We start from the raw sequence: 21371 nt of genomic DNA, 5'->3' as shown, positions 1-21371 counted from the left end.
GTGGTCCAATGTTGAGCGCCTCCAAGGAGCGCCTCATGTGAGTCAACCCCCCCGATGACTCGAGGTGACCTGAATCTGTGTGTTGCAGTGAAAAGATGGGAAACGGGCGTGAATGCGTAAAGAGAAAGGAGGTGACTGGGAGGAGCTTGGAGCGAGTCAGAGAGGGAGGACACTTGCAAGTTGAATTGCGAGGAAGCGTTTAAGCAGAAAACGGTGCGTGAGGAAGGAAGACAATGTCTTAAAGACAGAGGAAACCGAAAGGGGAATATGCAGAGGAGCAAAACATAAGCTCACGAGGACTTATGGATGAAACCTGTTTGCTGCTGACCCTGGATGTTTTTGCACTGTGGCACCTGGACCGAAAATTCATTGCAGAACCTACATTGTTTTCCAGAGTGTATAATGACAGACCGACTGTGAGGTACGTTGTCAGGTAAAAGCTAGTTTTGTTTCTTATTCTGTTTAGGCCTTGAGCATTAATCCCTAAAGCAAAGCGCCTCTCTCTCTTTGCTAGCATGACAGAAGATCACATGGTGTGCAAACTTAATTCCCCACAGCAGCTTTGGGCCTTGGACCGTTTACAGTTTAAAGGAAAACCTGATGCATCTACGCGTAAAGTGCTGCTAGTATTTTGCTAAACAAAATGATGACATTTTGGGGTCAGAGGTGATCGTCCTCAATGTAAGTGTGTTTTAAACTGCTTTTCTGAATCCACTTTTCTATCCACTCCGTTGCCTTTCGATATTTAATGAAAAGTGTCATTTTAAGACTCCAATCCTTGTGCATCTTAGATACTTTGTCAAATTGTATGCTTCACTTAATTTTCGTCCCGTGTAATGTTGAGATGCTGTTAAGTCCCCAGTCAGTCACTAGATGGTGCAACTCTACAAAAGTATGTTTTTTCTGGTTTGGTACATCGACATGCAGTTCATCAGCACAGAGCCACGACAGTTCTCCACAAAATAATTGTTGGGAAGCAAGTAAAATAACAGATTAGTCAAGTTTAATTACTTGTGGAAGTACACATGTGACATAGTTGATGTTGGATGATTCTCTGGTCATATGGAAAAACCAAACACAATCTACTGAGTGGCCTCGTGTATTCTTGTTTTTGTATTTCAGATCCGTCGGTTGGTCTCAGCTGTTTTGCGCATCGAAAAGAGCAGGAACGTCTCGAAAATCTCGGACACTTACCAGCAGACCTCCGTTAGTGACAAGCTTGTTGGTGGCAGAATGGATGAGTAAGTACACGCAAAAGATGTAAAGTTTATGTTTAATTTTGGCACATATTTGGTATTATCCGTTGTTTTGACACTGACGATGTACAAAGAACATTCTCAAGCTGAGTGGTTTTCATAATGTTTTTTCAGCTCTCCCAAAGGGGTTTGTTGTCATCCCTAAAAAAGGACATTATATTCATCAGTCGACTTAAAAAGGGTTGCTCGGTGCGGATATTTGTGTCCTTCCTGCACCAGCTGAAGTCGATCTGATTAGAACGCGTGCTGTTATTCATCTACGCAGATGAGATGGTGTTAAATGTCACGGAGTTAGAGCGCCGCACAGCGAATTGATCAGCTGGGTAAATGTCACAGCGCAGCCAAGCTGAGCGGATGGCGACGAAGTCGGTACGCATGTCTTTTCCATCCAATTGACTCAATGAAATATGTAGCAAGTGATCTGGACAGAGGGAGGCAATCATGCATGTGAGTCTTGAGCGGGAAGCCTCTAAGTTGGGTTTAATGGCTCGGACTGTTGCGTGAATAATCCTCTAGCTGTATGTCCCTTTATTAATGTGTGTGTGTGTGTGTGCGGAGTCAAAAGCTTGTCTAGACCTGCAGGGCTTTGCTAAACCAGTTTTTATGATTTTCTGGCCCGGGGATGAGTGGCTAACTGACTGTTTCAGGAATAAGGGGAGAGAGAGAGAGAGAGAGAGAGGGGGAAAGTGAAGCCATCTGTGTGTATTCTGCTGCACTGGATGCAGTCTCCATGGCAACATGCTGCTCCCGCAGTAAAAGATGGCTTGGTACCCACCCCCTCGCGCATGCACATAAGCACACTTGCAAGAAGGACGTTTATCATGCCTCCACTGTTCAAACACACACACAAACAGATATTATATATATTATTGTTCATATACTGTACTGGTACACACAATCTTTTCCACTTCATTTTCTGGCCCCGTGTTTTAGACACACACTTTGCCACATTCTTGGTTGTCCTTCAGAAGAATGCATCTCCGTTTTAAGCTGAAGTCTTTTTCTTCACAAGCACGTTCTTCAACTCGCTTTGTTCCCATCATTTATCTCTCTCCGCTTCGATCAGCTCTCCACCTGAACTCGGTGTGCGTGAGGAGGAGCGCACGAGAGATAGACTTGTTTGCCTTTTCTGTTTTTCACAGTGACTGACTCTCCTTTTCTCTCATCGACCATCACAAGCGTCACATTTCTGTTTGATATTTGGAACTTCTCTCATTCTCCATACACATGTAGTCAAAGAGAGAGAGAGAGAGAGACAGGAGAGTAAAGGCGAATGAGGGGAAAACCGCTCTCGGCCTCTTTGTTGCTATCTCTCCTTCCCACTGCTCATCTCTTGTACTATTGGTCAATCCAACCCCCTCCCATTTCTATTTCAGCCAGTCAGCTCATACAATCTCTCTGTTTCTCTCTTGCCTCCTAAGAGTCTCTCTCTCTCTCTCTCTCTCTCTCTCTCTGTACCTCAATCGTTTTCCCTCCCGCTTGCACACACACACACACACACATGCGTTGAAGCTGGATCTGGATCCCGCTCATACGCTGCCTCCCTCAGTGGTCTGTGTGAAGTGCTTTCTGGGGGCAATGCTAGGTTTAATGGAGGGTTATTGCTCCCGTTGGAGGAGAGCAAGCTGAAACTTCCGTTGTATGTCCTTCATCCGCCAGGAACCTGCTGTAAGTAGTCTCTCTCTTCCACACTCACTCTTTCGTGCCCATTCTGACGGGGTGCCAGCGCGCATTTCTTCATCCTCTACTATTTCCACCTCACACCCTTCTCCCCCCTGGCAGGGGGTGCAGGCCTTTCCCGCCTCTCGTGTCCCACTCTCTCCACTCCATGTCTCTCTGCTGTTTCCCCACTGGTGGACGCTTACACTTGGCGTTGTCTGTATGCAAAGCATTGTCGCAGCCCATTTGCAGGCCTGTGATGGGTGTGTGCTGCGCAGCATGACCTGATAATATTTCCTGTCCTTGTATGTGAGATACGCTCTGTGAGGCTGAACCTGCCTGTGATTAAAAATGAGATACTATAGATATAAGTGCAGATTGTTAGCTTGATGTTTAAAAAAAGAGAGAAGCTTTTACTGCTTTAATTGAGTAGGTCAAAGTCAGTAGGTCAGAGTTTTTAATGTTGAATCAGGTTAAAAATGTGTCTTTTCGAGCAACTTGACAGAATTCACATAAACAATGCTTTTCCTCCTAATATTCCAACTAAATCTTCCAGAACTTCTTAGATAGTATCATGAATATATCGACATCAAGCTGAAATCAAGACCTTTACTCAGTCAGTAAAACGGCTGTCAGGTGGTTTAAACGTAGTCTTTGACCAGCTCTAGACTTTGGTCCCATGCTGCAAACTTAACATACAGCTGATGGTCTTCTGTGCAATAACATCACTTTGTGATAAAGCATGATTGCTTTGATGATGATTTCAATACAACTCCAACAAGACTGGGGATGACTTCAACATGACTTATCTATCAAAAGGTCAAAATAGTGACCCAGGTGCACCTCTTGTTGCTGTGGATGGAAACCACCAGAATGGAATGTCCAGCTGGTATGGGAGGAATGCCACTGGAGCTGCATTGGGAGGGGTCAGTGTCAGGCAAGAAGAGACGTAAACTTTACCATGCACTGAATGATTAACTGAATGTGTCCTAACTGCCCTGGGTGCTGACGTAGTCCATGTCAGAGAGCTGTCGCTGTGCTTGGATTATCAGCTCGCTTGATGCACATGCTGAAGTCCACCAGCAGCAACCCATACAAGGAGCACCAATTTCGAAGCAATGTATTCTAATAATAACTGTGTGCAATTACGTTTTATTTTTGCATCCTGATTGCTTGTTGTTGTAATGCCACTTGTTCCATGACACATTATGTGGAAAAAGCACCTGTTAGTCCAAACAGTTGTAAACTGTGTGTCTGTGAAGGTGGGCCACTTTCTTCTTCCTCCTTGCAGACTTAATCAGTCGGTGATTGTGTTGCCATGGGGGACTGCAACATCCCTCCTCCACTGCATAGTGTACATGCTTTTATATTTATTATACTTTCATATCACATCAGAGAGGGAGAAATGTCTGGCAAAAAGTATAAAAACCAAATTGTTTGAACGTTGTGAAGTGTGATGAAGTCCTAACGCTACATGAGTTCCTCTGAGAGATGTAACAGGTTCTGCTCGGGGTTCTTTTACAGTCTGGTCTGGTTAGTGCTGTGAAAGCTGTGATGTTTAATATGGCTTTACTGCTTTTATTATTTATTTCGGTTTCAATTGATTTTAGTTGTTGGTACTCAGCTAGTCCAACCCATATAGGAAGCCTTATATTTATTTTGCAATGTGAGTGGACAGCAATGTATAACGCGTAGGGACTGAGGCAATAGATGTGGTCATGTCATGTTGGATTTATTCAGATAGATCCCTCAAGGAGGCACAGCAATAGCACTGGCCACATCGCACCTTGAATGAATCATTTCATCAGTAGTAAAATATTCTTGTTTTACCCAGTTTTCTCCATTTGAATTTAGTTAAACATTTATAAGAGAGAAATTAGTCAACTACAGTTGCAACAACAATAAAGAACATTCTTTCTGGATATATGGCATGGTGACCCTCTCGTGCATTTATTAGTGTTCAACTCTTATTCTAATTCGCAGGCAACAACACGTGTTGTTATTTAGAAACTGCATTTTCCTTCAACGAGGAAACAAGCCATCTATGATGGCATTCTGACTTGTTATAGCAATACAGAGATGTTTGTATTGTGCCCTTCATTCTGAGCTCCAAAGTGCCAAATAATAAGATATTCAGCATTCTATAGCTCAAACATTTCCTTCTCTGTGAAAGCGGCGAGGTGAAGCCATTGTTCTACATAAACACCACTAAAGGATGGATTAGTCACACTCTGTTGTAATCCCTGATCACTCGTTACTGGTTGTGGAGCCGATACTTCTTGAAAGGAAACACAGTCTCCGATGCGTTGGAGGCATGTCACGCCGGACTGTTCTCTGATAGCAGTTAAACTGCTGTGAATATAAATGAAAGTAAATTGGGTCAGTATCTCTGTGTGAAATCCTGATTTGTGGCCATAGACATGCATCTGTGCTAATAAAGTGCAGTTAGAGTTGTGTGGACCTTTATGTGTGTGTTTGTGCGCGCGCAGAGTGTGAGCCATGTGTTAATATGCTGATACAGGCGGTTCCTGTGACACATTCCTGCTCGGATCAGGCAAGCTGATAATTTTAGCAGCGCTTATGTCAGTCAGTGCGGCCGCGTGTGGACAGCAGAGAGTAGGTACCACTCGTCGACACTACTCATCCTCTACATCATCCCTGCCGGGGGACTTTACGTGATGAACGTGTGTGTTGCAGCGCGCTAGTCAGCAGACGGGCCGGTTCTGGGGTTTTTCTAACCTGACGTCAGAGCAGAAATCTGATGTTTCAAGCAGACTGACCAGACGGGCTGCACTGAATTAGCCATCACAAATGAGTGGTCAGTATGTGCTTTTTAATTTATTTTATAGCAACATAACTTGTTTGATACAATTCGGTGAATACTAGCCGTGTCCGACGGTGCTGCATTGTATTGGAAGGAGTTGCTGTTATTTTGTCCACCAGGAGTTTGGTTATGCCACATTCTTAGTTTCCCTACTTCATGTGCAGAGGTTGACGAACACTTGCGAGTCCTAAATCCTCTGACCTTTCAGGATGCAACAAAAAAAAAGGATAGGATTTCTAAGTTCACACTCTAAGGAAAGCCGTAATATCAACGCCATAAGAAACATTTATCTAGGGCGGGGTTTCGACATGACGAGCAGCAACTAGTTTGTTAGGCTGTGATTAGTGTTCTGAATATCTCTTACATAAACATGAAAATACATTTTTTTTTCTTCTAAAAGCACCAGCAACAACAGATTAGTGTAAACATTAAAACTCCACATGCTCACCTGGAAAAATGAATCCCTGGAAGGTTTGTTCGACTCTCTTCAGCATTGTGGCATGGACGTAGCTGTTTATGTTAATGTATATATTTAGCCCAGAGTGTCTATTCCCTCAGTTATTTAAAGAAACACATTATTTCAAGATCAGCTGCTCTATCCTGTGGCACATGCTCCTATTTCACTGGAATATTTCTCTCTGCTTGGAGAGGGTTCGGTAAGATGAGAAATCACAACATTTATATTCATATCTGTACTTCATATAAGGCAGAATCTTTTTTTCTGTGCTGTCTCAAAGCTCGGCAGAGTTAATTTTCAGTTTTTGGTGTCTGCCTTGATGTTGCTCGTGTCAAGAACGTCTCTTGATGAAGTTCTCTGAGGGGAGATGAAATAGTTTTGTGACTGCAGCGGTCACAGAGAGTGGTTTATTTCAGGTGAGTGAGGGCTTAAAATATACTTATTTAACTCATTTCTTAAATTGTGAAATAGTAACAATGTCACGAATAATAATTAGTTTGCAAAATCTGATGACTTTACAGAGTTTCGGCAAATGCACTAATACTGTTTAGGTTGAGTCTATTTGATTTGATTCTGTTCTTTTATAAGCATATTTTTGCTGGGCTGGTCTGTTTTGTATGAATGCAAATTTAAGAATATTTGTGTGAAGTTGAGCATTCGACAGACAAGCTAGACTCGCACACCTGATTTCCCTGAAGCCAGATATGTTGTAAAGATAGCTGGGTACCTGAAAGGAAGCTTCAGTATCTTCTTCATTCTATCCATCAATCTGTGATGTGCATGCACTGCAAACTTGTGCGTTTGATAGTAGCTGCCAGTAACAAGAATCTGTCTTATAACACATGGTGTCAGTTGTCAACACAATGTGTATGCATGATGCATTTCTTCATCGGTGTATTTGCATCATAAACAAATTGTATCTTGTTTTAAGACAATGCTGGCAATCAATCGGAAAACAGAATCCCCATGGATGCGATTGGCAGAGCTTTGAGATGTTAATACCATAGTTACCATATATGAATGACATTGTGCATGAATAAAACTAAGATATGTAAAATGTGCGCCACATATACATGGGCAGTAATGGAACAAGGCTCATGTAAATGATGGGACTTTATATGCTGGACTGAGGATCTCTTGGCTTTTCCTCAGTGTGTGTGTGTGTGTGTGTGTGTGTGTGTGTGTGTGTGTGTGTGTGTGTGTGTGTGTGTGTGTGTGTGTGTGTGTGTGTGTGTGTGTGTGTGTGTGTGTGTGTGTGTGTGTGTGTGTGTGTGTGTGTGTGTGTGTGTGCATCGCAGAGCACGTGCCTGCCAGTGGTGCAGAAGGGGATAAGAACTGATCGCTCTATATATAGAAGTATATGTATGTGGAGGCTTAAGACTGAACTGTGCAGCAGAATGGAGGCTTCTCAAGCATACCAGCCAGGGTTGCATAGGCTGCTCCACCCACACCACCTATTATCTCCAGGTGTGTATTCAATCTTTTTGAGGATAAATCAAGCTTCAAACTCTCAGTCAGGTGTGTGTGTTTTTGTACGCCATTGGTGTAGCTTGAACAGCTATAAAGGGAAGGGGGAGGTGGGCGGAAGACCTTAACAGCTGACTGTGTGTGTGTGTGTGTGTGTGTGTGTGTGTGTGTGTGTGTGTGTGTGTGTGTGTGTGTGTGTGTGTGTGTGTGTGTGTGTGTGTGTGTGTGTGTGTGTGTGAGAAGCATGGTGTCAGGCCCTAAGCCATCAGACTCGTGTGTAAGGATTGTCCTCTGTTACGCAAGAGAATTGTGTGTGTGTGTGAGAAAGAGAGCGCAATACTATACTGCATGTATAGTATCTGCTGCAAGGCTAACAGTTTGCCAGGACGTGTCTTGTCACGTTATTTTGTTGTTTGACAAAAAGGTGCCAGATTCAACCAATTAAACCAAATGCAAGAAAATGAAAAAATGAATAACCTTTTAATTTAGTGTTAACCTTTGTCTTTTCATACATCCAGTATGTCCATCATATTATGATGCACAGTATTATCTTCAGGATACTCATTGTGGGGGCCGCTGGCAGATCTTAATGACTGATTCTGGACGTTTGTGAGAAGAATCATTGGGTCTTACAACCACAATCAAGTGGAGCAAGCCTTGCAGCCACAACAAAAATAAACACGCAAAGCATGTCATTCTCTGAGTGGTATTTTCATCCTTTTATCCTCCGCTTCCTGTTAGACCCGCAGCAGAAGGCCGGCCTGTGACTTTGGGACGTGGGATTGTAGAGAGGTGGGCGTGGAGGAAGAAGAGCCGGACGCGAGGGAGGAATCCGCACAGATTAACTGTAAAATTGACGTTTTTGTAGGAGAGCGGTCACCTCTCGCCGCAGATTAATCTCTGACCGCCTCTCAAGGACGGGGCGTTTGAGGGAAAAGGTGCAACACCTTCCTGTTTTAAGACATTTTACTTGGAATTCAAAGTGATGATCCCCTCTCCTGTAGGCAGGGATTTAGAAAATACCCTACATATGTGTAATTTGATATTATAATACGAGGCATGTGTTCCAAATTCAAATTGTACGTTTTTTTTTTTAAAGGTGACATCATTAATTATATAACTATGTTTTGGATGGCTGCCCTGCGCGTGTGTGTGAGTGTGCACGTGTGTTCTTGGCTGGCTAAGCGATGACGGATTTCTTCATAACTTTTAAATGGAGGCCAGATGATCCAAGCGTCGGCCCTCAGCTGCTGTTTGAGTTTGTTATGAGGAGCGAGCTGCATGACCAAGAACCAACCCTGTTTCTATGAGCGGATTAAGACATTATATACTATTTGTTCCTGGATGGAAGTTTGTTGTCTGTCCAGTGTTGACAGTTTGTCTTTTCCTTCTCTTCTCTCTTTCAATCTCTGCCTCTCACTCCCTCCGGCCTGCACGAATTGTTGGCCTATGATGCAATGCCTTTATCCCGGCTAGTTTAAGTCTCCCAGCCAATCGGAGCGCGGCAGTCGGAGGGCATCCAGTCAGCCCTTCCTTAAAAAACAGTTTACTGTACCACCCCCCCCCCCCACCCCCCCTCGTTGTCACCCCGCTTCAGCCTTTTTCACTGCGTGTGTTTTGCCGCGTTGTGTTGGAAAAAGCAAAAAGTCGACAGAAGGAAAAAGGAAAAGGAAGACGAGGCAGCAGGGCCTGGGGGGGAGTGGGCGTGAGTGAGTGAGTGAGTGAGTGAGTGAGTGAGTGAGTGAGTCAGGGATCACAGAGCTGCCATGGATGGTTTCTGAATGGTTCTTCTCCACACGGCTGACAGTAGGTAGTCTTCTTGTGTATTTGTCCTCTTACGTCCATGTGTGCACGCGACGTGAGTGGGGAGCGTGTGAATCGGGTTGTTTGTCCGAGCTGTCAGCACATATTCATTGCTGCGCTGGTGCGTGAGAGCGATCAGAAGGTCTGATACTTTAACTGTATTCATTCCTGTCCTCGTTAAACTGTCCGCCTCGCCGTCCCCTCTTTCCTTACCTCTCTACAAACTGGGAAGAAGACGTCACATTTCCTGCCTCCCCCCCCCCCCCCCCCCCCGTCCCCTTCCTTCCTTCATTTACACGCCTGTGTTATATGCAACACGCACGAGCTGTGAGGACCCTACTGTACGAGTAAAAACGGCAGCAGAGGTTACGGTTGCAAATGAGACCGAGAAAACTGACACTTTTTTATGTCCAGTTAAGCCAGAGGTGAATGGACTCATTGTGTGTTGGCTCTGCAGGAATTACCCAGTTGTCACATACGAACATGCTGCATACATGCACTGGGAATTACCCAGTTGTCACATACGAACATGCTGCATACATGCACTGCAACGCACACAGAAACAATTAGTTGCATGTGAAAAAGCTGTCATCTCGGTTGCTGCTGCTCTCACTGCACATTTAATGGCCAGGAGAACACATTTCATTTTTCTGCTATTCGTTGACGGCTCTCTGCTTCATCCCCAGCCGCAGAGCGTTCAATCAGTACGTCTTCACCCAGGCTTTAAATTACCCAAACCGTTCGGTTAAATGGTCATGGATGCTTCAAAGCCTAAAAAGCGAAGAATTGTGGCCTACTTAGGAGTTTAAAAGAGCGTCAAGGAGGTTGGCGGCGTGTCAAAACACAGTTTATCGGATGCATTGTAAACGCAATGCAGTGTAAAAGTGATTATTATTGATGCGTTTCATGTTTTTGTGAACTTCATAGTTGCTGTTGCAGTTTTGTAAACACCGATGCCTTTCACGCATCAGCTTTACATTACATGAGACTTACATGGAACAAATGCTCAGAGCTTATGTGCCCTTTTTTCCTCTTGATGATTGGCGACAGAATTCTTATGTGGGATTTACAGCAGTACAGTATCATCGAGTCATAGCGCAGACACAACAGTGTGAGAACTTTGCGGTACACCCTGTGGTTGATCCCTCTTTTAATTAATTAGCATCTAACGGACAACGGGATACTCTTGATGTCCCAGTTTGAAAGGGAGGGTTTTATCGAGAACAATGCATATTTAGATTTAGAAAAACGTAAGCTACTTACCGGTAATCATCTTCCGCCTGTCCCTCACTGGAGTGTGAATGTGACATGGCCTTCTCATGGTTGGCAGCTCCAGAAGTGACCTGTGTGAGCTGTGTGAGCTGTTTGTGCTGTTTGTGCGCAGTGGGCATTAACAGACAACAGGACACATGAGCTAGATGGTCCACAGGGGGATTTAGGTCTGTATTCGACCCAGCAGTGACAGATGTGTGCGGGGGGGGCGGGGGGGATGATGAAAATCAGTGTATTTGTGAGAGTTGTTTGGTGTCGCCTTGTCGGTGAGTGTGAAATATTCATTCTCACTTTATATCCTGAGGCCTATGGTGTCACATTCAGAGAATACGCTCATTGCTGCACTTTTTGAATTTCAGACTGGATTCTTTTCCATATACCAAATCTTCTCACTTAACATACAAGTAGGTATCAATGAGAACATGGCGCAGTGGCAGCTTGAACATACTTAAGTTATTATGCCATATGTGTTCAGGCTTGCACTGATGAAAGCGGGCCAAGTTGGGGCACCGGTTTGTGTTGCTAGGCAGAATATCTGAACCTTGCAGCTGTACAGTATTTCTATAATGTGCACGAGGCTCCTCTGTTCTGGTCACCTGACAGTTTTGGTACTATTTAAAATTGTCAAGGATGTGTATGCAAGGCCTTTTATTCTTTATTCTCATTCTTTTTTTTAAGCCTTTTTGTAATGCTAATCACTGCTGGCGTAACATCTTTTGTAACAATTAATATCATGCAAAACAATTCCATAGATTGATTAAATTCTGTGTTCAAAGGCAACGTGAGCTCTTATCTTGATCGAGAGAGAATTTGATAGTAGCAGACAGCAGTATGAACCTAAATTAAGTTTACCAGTAGCGACTGGTGACTTCAAAATATAGACGGACTGACAAACTGATTTTACTCAGCAAATTTTGTTTTCAGCATGTGTTTGTGTGCATTTTTGTTTGATGTCCCAACAGGTCAGGAGTGTGTATTTCTGTGGCCATAAAAGCCTGTTTCAATTAATTGGTATGAATTTGTAAATTAAAGCCTGCACGTGTCGTTCAGATAAAAACCTTGCTTTATTTGTAACGTTTGAGCACACTGGTTGGTCTGCATCTGTTGCTGTTCCGTCAGGACTTCCTCTATTTCACTCCACCGGCTTTCGTTTGGTTTGACCTGCCAAATAAAACCATTAACAATGGACACATTATACTGTCGTAAAGTGATTAAGCGGCTTTGATAACTTTGGTTCCTCGTGCCTGCTGTTTACGAAGCATTAGGAGCCCTGAAAGTGACACCCACTCACTTTTAAACATTTGTGTTTTCATTTTTGTGTGTCTGCAGGTCAACTTCTGTCACTGTTCAATGTCCTCTGCCATGGCAAAGCGGGAGGCTGGGAGCACCAGCCCGGTTGTGCGTCAGATAGACAAGCAGTTTCTGGTCTGCAGCATCTGTCTGGATCACTACTCCAACCCCAAGGTCCTGCCCTGCCTGCACACCTTCTGTGAAAGGTAACTAACTTTGACAATTGTCATTGAAACGGAAAGCAGCAAAGGTCCTTATCACTTGCACAGAGGCGGAACCTGTGTGCAAGCGTCTGCTACACGTAACTTTTGCCGAACCATGTAAATAAGGTGATTAAAACTCTGAAGCTCTGCATCTCAGTTCTTACCCTCCCATCCTCTTACTTTATTTTGTCATATTTACACATCTCCTGCGAGAGTAACCTTATCTATTGCAAATCCCTGTCCACAATGAAGCAGCTTAGAGCCCGACTCCACTGCGATGCATTAAGTGCATTCCGCAGCGTCAGGGAGCATTAACGTCCATGAAAAGGCTGATTGTTGGAGGACACCCTTACGATTCTTCAAACTACAGCGCCTCAGAAAGAAGACACCCCCCAGGGCAATACTCACTGGGACCTTTTTTTTTTTTTTTTTTGTACCACGCCGAGCAGAGGAGACATTAGTAAAGCTTTTTGTGTGTGGTTCAGGGAGGCCAGATGGATAACAAAGAGGGGGCCATGTTGTTGGGTGAAGATCATAACTCGCAGTATGTTTCAGTATGTTTTGTTATTCTATTCTAAACCAACTATTTATTGAATGCTTCTGAATAGCCACACAGGGTACTAGATGGATGCTTGTTCCAGGCAACATTCGGGGCATTCGCCCAGCGGAGGGCAGATTTAATCCCTGGTTTAACTGGGTGACATGTGATCTGGAGCCCTGCTGAGGTGAAAAGATTTGTGTCTGGAGCTACACATCATGTTGTCAGACAGATGTTTTAATACTGGATGGCTTGATGCAGTTTAAGGGGTTTTAGGGCTGAGCTGTCAAACCCATGCTGGGCCTAGTCGGTTTGCTATGGTTTTGTGTCTCTTTGAATTGTGCCCCCCTCCTCTTTCGTACAGTAGTGATAATCCTGGTTGTGTGCTCATTTCTAAAGGATCACGATTAAGAGTCAGCAAACGGGTTGTGCAAATATTTCAAATTGTGTTAAAATAAATGACCTCCCCCTACAATTGGTACATTTGGCCTATGGTGCTCCTACTATATAATAATAGTATATAAAGAAGAGTGTGTAGATCCAGGCTTCGGAGCATTGGAGTGGTGTTCACAGAACAGTGATGGACTGTCTCAAAAGCTAACAGCTGCACTTTGCCCGGTTGACACCAGTTCTTCTGTGGCGATAAATAAACACTGAATGGTGAAACATGCAGCCAAAGCAGCTTTTAAGTATCCTTGTGCACAACAACAGAGACTTATCGTTGACAACTTGGCTTTCTTGCGGCTTCAATCCTCAACTTAGTGATGACAAGAGCTAGAAAGAAAAACAACCATGCATCACATGCCGGACGGCACCAGGGCATCATTGAGTATGATTCATAATTATATACAGATAACGCTTGTTTTTCTTGAATGGTCGACTCCCTCCCTGCAGTTGTCTCCAGAACTACATTCCCCCAGAGTCCCTGACGCTCTCGTGCCCAGTGTGTCGGCAGACCTCCATTCTGCCGGAGAAAGGAGTCGGTGCTCTACAGAACAACTTCTTCATCACTAATCTCATGGAGGTTTGACTCTTTGTCTGTTTTTCAATTCAAGTCAGACACAAATATTTCACAAACAGGATTTTGAAGAACGAAAGACAAAACACAGCTGGCTTAACAGTAACGATTATTGAAGATGTTTATAGATGGAACTCAAGGATGTGGGGGAGTGTGTTTCATTCAACTGATGTTTTTGTTATACGTGTTTCCAGAGGAAGAACATTTCTGTAGACTGAGGTCATTTCTGGTTTTCTAGCATTTGCTTTGTAAGTGAGGTTGTCTTTTGGCGTATAAGGGTGACGATTAAAGATACTATTGGGTCATAGGGAAGGAATGTATAGAATAAAGGGTTCTCATGTGGATAATTGGTTTATTTTATTTTATTTATAATGATTATTAATGATCAGCAGATTACAAGGAACAGACCCACCACATTATCTTACATGTCTATTTGAAAAACTGAAAAGACATCTATTGAAGTTTAAAATGTCAACCAGGTCCTTCAACGAGACCCAGAGTGCACACGGCCCGAGGACTGCGGCGTCCTGGAGTCGGTCAGCGCTGCGGCTGCAGTGAAGCCCCTCTGCTGCCCGAACCACGAGGGAAAGGTGGGAAGCACTTTTGTGTCGCCTCCAGTCCATTCAACATCCACCCAAACTTGGCCAAACGTTCGAATTTATTGGCAATAATGAACTAAAAACAATGAAATGAATCCTCCAATTTACCCCCCTGCAACGTGTGCGAGCTCTCTTACTCCGTTTGTCCCCCCCTGCAGGTGATGGAGTTCTACTGCGAGTCGTGTGAGACGGCCATGTGTCTCGACTGCACAGAGGGCGAGCACAGGGAGCATGTGACCGTCCCACTGCGTGACGTGGTGGAGCAGCACAAGGCTGCTCTGAAGACACAGCTGGATGCCATACTCAGCAGGTTGGGCTCCTTTACATCAGGTCTTATGAGGCTTAAGCGTCTGACGGTGAAGGTGCATGTGCCTCCGGATTTATTAGCCGTGTCCCAATTTAGTTTTTGTGTCGCTTTATAGCTCTTCAACAGATGTATCAACAGAAAATGTCACACTGTGTCCCATTTTCAGGCTTCCTCAGTTATCAGCGTCCATCGAGGTGGTGATAGAGATCTCCCGCCAGCTGAATGAACGGAAGAACGAGGCGGCGGCAGAGATTACCAGCACATTTGAAGAGCTGGAACGAGCGCTGCATCAGCGCAAGACGTCCCTCATCACGGACCTGGAGCTCATCTGCAGCACCAAGCAGAAGGTGATGTTTCTCACATGTCTCTCCCACGCACACAGAAGCACAGCTGCGTCACTCTCCTGCGCTCCCAATCGAACGCACAAAAGCACATAAAGCATTTTACGAGTAGCAAACCCCGCCACTTGTGTCGCGGCGTTCCCGTCGACGCGGTGCAGCCCGCTGACTGCTCCGCTTGCCCGACCACAGGTCCTGCAGGCCCAGCTTTCGTCGCTCCTTCAGGGGAAGGAACACATCCAGAGCAGCTGCAGCTTCACTGAGCAGGCTCTCAGCCGCGGGAGTGCTACTGAGGTGGGCTGGCAGAGTGGGATATTTATCAAACCGCTTACAACACCTGCGAGAATGTGTTTGTGTACAATGCAATATGTTTCTCTGGCGAGTGTAGGTGCTGCTGGTTCAGAAGCAGATGAGCGAGCGGGTGACGGCGCTGGCCAGACATGACTTCCCAGAGAAACCCCATCAGAACGCACACCTGGACTGTCAGGTGTTTCCTGTCGTCTTTTCCTCATGCAAACAATTTCTCTGCTCTTTATTTCTGATACTCCCACGTGAAGTTTTCTTGTGTGTTTTAAACCTTGTGGGTGTTTTAAAATTGATTAATCCATTCCATAGAATGTTTGTAATTGCAGATTCAACAGTTTTTTAAAACAACATCCAAAAATTGCAAATCCCTCATACGTTCATACGTTGATTTAAATCCATAAACACTGAGCCCACCGTAAAAATGTCCCTTTTTCTGGTCTACTCTAGGTGGAGACCGAAGGTTTGAGGCGCTCCATTCAGAACCTGGGAGTTCTCCTCACCACAGCCGCCGTGGCTCACACCTCGGTAGCCACAGGAGAGGGCCTCCGCCACGCGGCAACCGGGCAGCACCACACAGTTACTGTGACGACCAAAGACAAAGTACAGCCTCCAACGTTTCCCCTCATTTTCTGTTTGTTTCCACGAGGTTGTTGGAGTCGGCCCGAGATCCTGAACTCTAACCTCATTCTAAAATTGGATCTACTTCCTTCTGCAGGATGGGGAGCTGGTGCGCAGTGGAAACGCCGCTCTGAAGGCCGAGATAACGTCGGTCGACGGAAGCCGCGTTGCGGAGGCCGATGTGGCGGACAACAAGAACGGGACGTACGAGGTGGGCTACACGCTGCGCTCCGAAGGAGAGTACTCCTTCGCCTTGTCGCTGTACGGGCAGCCGATACGCGGCAGCCCGTTCCGCCTGCGGGCGCTCAAACCCTCGGACGTGCCGCAGTCCCCGGATGACGTGAAGCGGAGGGTGAAGTCTCCCAGCGGGACGGGGGGCCACATTCGGCAGAAGGCGGTGCGACGTCCTTCCAGCATGTACAGCACCACCAAGAAAAAGGAGAACCCCATCGAGGATGAGCTCATCTACAGAGTGGGTAAGACGGGACGACCCCGGTCAAAAAAAGAGGTGGTATCCAGAGGAAACGAAGCGTAGAAAACAAATACCCTTTTATCTATATAACAATTTCCCTTTCACTGTAGTCATTTCACAGTAATCGTCACTCACTTAAAATGTTGACTCTCAGGTTGTGGATGTTAGTGTTCCTATCATGCGAAGATAATGTTATGATTAATTATGAATTAAGTGTGAGCGTGAAGTATTCTCAGCAACTTTTATAAAGCAGTTGCAAGTTAACCTTTGAACTAATTGTGCTTTCGCCTGGAAAGTAGAAAATCAATCCAAACTCACGATGCGTTTTCAAATATTATCAGAAGCATAGTACAGTTTTATACCAAAACCAGTGGTATGAGCTTGGAAAAACCTTATTTTTTAGTTGCATGCAGCATATGTGGAATTATTTTTTACTTAATTTCAGGTTCCCGGGGCCGAGAAAAAGGAGAGTTTACAAATTTACAAGGAATATCAGCCTCGTGTAACGGCAGGGTGGTGGTGGCTGACAGCAACAATCAGTGCATACAGGTGAGAACGACTCAGAGAGGAAAGGAAAACCATCTCTGGTCCCATTAAATCTGACAATGCTGTTATAGAACTGTGATTACGAGACTCAAACGCGGCTCTGCGCTGGAACCAATTACAGGTCTTCTCCAACGACGGACAGTTTAAGATGCGCTTCGGAGTCAGAGGTCGGTCGCCGGGGCAACTTCAGAGACCAACGGGCGTCACAGTGGACATGAACGGCGACATTGTGGTGGCCGACTACGACAATCGATGGGTCAGCATCTTCTCCTCTGACGGCAAATTTAAGGTTAGATCTCCTGAATTATTGTCAGCTGAACATATGTGTTTATGTGTGTATATTGATGGCTAAATCTGCTCCTGGAAACATCAGGAGCAGCAACCACTAAGGGACTATACCGTGACGTTTTTTGAAATGGACACATTTGCATCAGTGGAGTGTTTCCATCCTTCCTTTTCAGAATAAGATAGGTGGAGGTCGGCTCATGGGCCCCAAGGGTGTTGCCGTGGACAAGAATGGACACATCATCACTGTGGACAACAAGGCCTGCTGTGTCTTCATCTTTCAATCCAACGGGAAGCTGGTGACTAAGTTTGGAGGCCGGGGGACGTCTGACAGACAGTTTGCAGGTGAGACGTACCAAAAGAACGACGTCTTTTTAAAGATTGACCGGTAGCTCTCAAACGACGCGTTCTCTTTTAATGCCCGTCAGCGGCGTCTACTGCCCCTCTGTCATGATACCAAACATCAATGCATTGCATCACATTTCACATTCTGCTTAAAAATGTAAGCCTGTATATATACAATGCAATGCAGGGGCCGCCCTGCTGCCCCCACCGTGTGGAACACCCTACTCTATTTTCTACTTTGCTGACCCTTTATCTTTGACTACAGATTCTCCTTTTTTTCTTCCTCTTTTTTTTCAATCCAGAAAAGCTTTCTCCAAATGTTAATAAATCTGGCTCGGTTTTCAGTAAGTACTAAGTGTGGCCTTGCTGCAACCTTCCTCCCACAGTGCAGTGTCTAACCCGACCTCCTGATCATGTGTTTGCCCCCCCCTGAGAACGCAGATTGTTGAAAATTCAAATGTGTGCCGGTTGAATAATAATAATAATCAGATGTATGCACATGCCTTTGTAATTATCCCTTAATTTTACAATAAGGAACACACTAACCGATGCTTTCTTTTTGCTAAAAGACAATCAGAGCTGATAGTGGGTACCTTAGCTCACATAAATAACCATGATACTATTTCCAATAAACCATCCGTGCTGATGGTGAATCTCTGAGCCTTTTTAGTATTTTTGACATTCTGAAGAAACAGGAAAACAACTGTAGCTCATGTTAAAGCATGCCATCACTACTCTCCAAGCAAATCACAGTTGCTAACAATCTGATTTAATTAGGTTTCATAATTGCAGCTTCAGGCACAACAGGCTTAATGTTGGGATTAAACGGTTAAACAAAGGGAAAAGTCCCACCTACAGCAAATTCCACACCAAACCTGCCTTTCTCTCTGCTCTCATCCAGGTCCACACTTTGTTGCAGTGAACAACAAAAACGAAATTATCGTGACGGATTTTCACAATCACTCTGTAAAGGTAAGTCATGTCGCATCTCACTCTTAAAAGAGGAACTATCCGGAGCATCCATGCGTGACTCTTTTTTTACCGGCTCCCCGCCGCAGGTGTACAGTGCGGATGGAGAGTTCTTGTTCAAATTTGGCTCTCATGGTGAAGGCAACGGCCAGTTCAACGCCCCCACTGGCGTGGCTGTGGACGCCAACGGAAACATCATTGTAGCTGACTGGGGTAACAGCAGAATACAGGTGAGACGGGCTGTGTTTAGTCTGTCATCAACTTCACAACTATGTGAACTAACACTTTTTGCAGTTAGACATTTTGCCATGTAAATCACACCTTTCATGGAGCCCGGTGAAGACACTGAACTGCCCGTTTATAGCGGATTAAAAACCTGCAAGGTTGAATATTTTCCATTGTTTAGTTAATGATAACACTTCAATGTATCGCCATATGAACGGTGAAACTCTAACCTTTGTCTGCGTCAGGTGTTTGACAGCACAGGCTCCTTCTTGTCTTACATCAACACGTCAGCAGACCCGCTGTACGGGCCCCAGGGCCTCGCCCTCACCTCGGACGGACACGTGGCTGTCGCCGACTCTGGAAACCACTGCTTTAAGGTGTACAGGTATCTGCAGTAGGCCGCAGACATCGAAGACACAACCTTTTTGCTCAGACAACTTAAAATCACTTACTGCTCATGGACATAGGGCCGCAAAGTGGTTGCACACTTCACACTGGCCCCCCGTGTTCCACAAATGAGTTTCCTTTTAGGTTTTGTCTGTACATATTTTAGAGGATCCAATATTCAGAGAGAAAATGTTTACATAAAAATTAAAAAAAACAATTCAAGTGTTATTAAAATGTATTTTAAAATAAACTAGCTAAGTGACATTAATTTCCCATCTCGGGAGACTATCCTGGTGTGTCCCAAGCGTCCTGTGATTGGATGTTTACCCTAATTGAGCATAACTTTAGCTTAGGAGAGATTTAACCAAACCAGGTATATTTCTGACAGCGCCAGTAGATGGCCTGCCAGTCTGCAGTTAGTGATGCGATTTGTTTAGGCCACGCGGATGGAAAACACACCAGCAAACCAACCAAGTGCTCTACTGGTTCCCTGATGATGCTGAGGGGTAAAATAACAAAGCTCAGGCCTTCCCTGCGAATTGTTGTGTGTCGGTGTGCACTAGAAATGAACCCGTCATCATGGCCTTCAAGTTTTCATTAGTAAATACAACGGATCCAGACAGAATGCTTTGTTTTAAAGGATTTGTTCCTTTTTCTCCTTTTGCACTTTACCACTTTGAAAAGATCCTTGGCGTGGATATTCAGATGTTTTTTTTAAAGTCAGTTTCAGTTTAATATTTTAACTTTTGTATTGCTGCCCAAAGAAAAACAGCAAGAAGCACAACAAGGCTTTTGAACACAGCATCCTGTTCTTCTATTGACAAAACAAACCTCTTATATCTAACCCCACTAGTTTGTGTATTCATATTTAGATCCTAATGTAGTTGTTCATAGAGAACGCACGTTTTGATGTCCGGATGGAACAGTACTTAATCAACACTGGGTCATATATTAATGCAGTAGAAGATGCCAAGTGGACAACTGAACAACTTGCAAACATCAATGGAGTTGTATACCCATTATTTGCTGTATCTTTTTTTCAAAGGACTTAATTTATTTTTTGCTTTTCTTTTCTACATAATTTGCTCAGAGTATTTTTCTAATTGGTGTATTTGAACTGTCTTTTTGTATATAGACCTTGTAACTAGTAGCACTGAAAGCCTGCTTTCTCTTTGGCCTCCACAGCTCTCATCCAGTTAAACAGTAACTTTTCCCGCTGCCAAAATGCACCGTTGTGAGTTGAACAAAATAGTTATGTTTGCAAGAGTAATATATGCCTGTGTATAGATACCTACTGTAACATAATCAGATTGTTTAATGTATATTACAATCACATAGTTGAAGTTGATTAGCACCTTATTTTGGGTTTGTCCAGTATTTGTATTCATTTGCTTGGTTTTCTATGTGGCCATTTGAGAAACACACCAGCTAAAATCAGACTTCTTTCAACTTTAAATTTACAATTAACAGTTTGTCTCCGTTAATTGATCAATTGTCCATGTCTCCCTCCATTTGCATTTCACACTAAATACAAACTCATTTAAAAACGTTCCTAATCCATAATCAGACCGCTGTGGTTTTATTTTTTATATCTGGCGCTCTATCCCTGACATACATCTGCTTCCTTTGTTTCATAGATGTGGGTATGTGAATTCTAAAATGTTTTTGCATTAAATGGGCAGATATTTAGAATAGTTCTGAATGGATAGAGCCCCTCCCCCAGAGATGGTTTCAAGGTCTAACTAAAAAAATAAAAGTATATCTGAACATTGTCTCCCTCCCCCTCACAGCGTCCACCGAGGCCAAGATTCCAGCCTTGGTTTGGTCTCAGTGTTCAAGGGGTGAGATAAGGATGGAAATGCAGCAGTAAACATTTGGGTTTGAATGGCCTCGACTGCAGATGTGCAGCCTTTTCTATTTTTAGCTCAAAAGGACGATAACTTTCCCCCCGCCCCCAAAGTTCTTTGCTTTAACTTTTTATGACTTCTGCACTACTGACTAATTAGCACAGCAGGAGATCCTGATTTCTCACCTCCTCCTTAAATGTTTGGCAGCATGACAGCACTAAACATCAGAATAGCAAACATGGAGCAAAAGCCCCTTTGAGAAGTATCTTATCCAGGAAGCAGTCTGTTCCCTCGGTAGTTTTTTCTATAAACACACAGAATAAATAAGTCTTCTTAGGAT

General features: G+C 44.3%; 1 protein-coding gene across 8 annotated transcripts; it reads left to right on the top strand.

Annotated features, from left to right (window-relative positions):
- Positions 1-161: 161 nt before the first annotated feature.
- On the top strand, positions 162-20735 carry trim3b (tripartite motif containing 3b). 8 transcript variants are annotated; one of them, XM_037468434.2, is made up of 18 exons: positions 162-421; positions 1123-1241; positions 12068-12234; positions 13664-13793; positions 14267-14377; positions 14545-14696; positions 14860-15040; positions 15224-15325; positions 15420-15518; positions 15785-15937; positions 16053-16431; positions 16873-16976; positions 17095-17262; positions 17435-17603; positions 17906-17947; positions 18505-18575; positions 18662-18802; positions 19043-20735. In XM_037468434.2, exons 3-18 carry the CDS (start codon positions 12089-12091, stop codon positions 19193-19195), a joined length of 2301 nt encoding a protein of 766 aa, XP_037324331.2. In that variant the 5' UTR covers positions 162-421; positions 1123-1241; positions 12068-12088; the 3' UTR covers positions 19196-20735. The 8 variants fall into 8 exon arrangements, with proteins under 8 accessions (XP_037324331.2, XP_062414001.1, XP_037324330.2 ...); XM_062558017.1 differs by having other exon boundaries at positions 162-433; XM_037468433.2 differs by lacking the exon at positions 162-421 and having other exon boundaries at positions 939-1241.
- Positions 20736-21371: the final 636 nt, after the last annotated feature.

This window comes from Pungitius pungitius, chromosome 16 (genome assembly GCF_949316345.1).
Source record: "Pungitius pungitius chromosome 16, fPunPun2.1, whole genome shotgun sequence".
Lineage (NCBI taxonomy): Eukaryota > Metazoa > Chordata > Actinopteri > Perciformes > Gasterosteidae > Pungitius > Pungitius pungitius.
The sequence above is the reverse complement of the archived record's forward strand: the minus strand, read 5'-3'. Positions and strand labels throughout refer to the sequence as shown.

Bases quoted from the DNA above. Each gene is read 5' to 3' on its own strand.
- trim3b (XM_037468429.2), top strand. From the start codon at position 1,584: ATGTCACAGCGCAGCCAAGCTGAGCGGATGGCGACGAAGTCG. The intron at 17,263-17,434 runs GTTAGATCTCCT...CTTCCTTTTCAG, and splicing joins CCTCTGACGGCAAATTTAAG to AATAAGATAGGTGGAGGTCG. The intron at 17,604-17,905 runs GTGAGACGTACC...TTTTCAATCCAG, and splicing joins GTCTGACAGACAGTTTGCAG to AAAAGCTTTCTCCAAATGTT.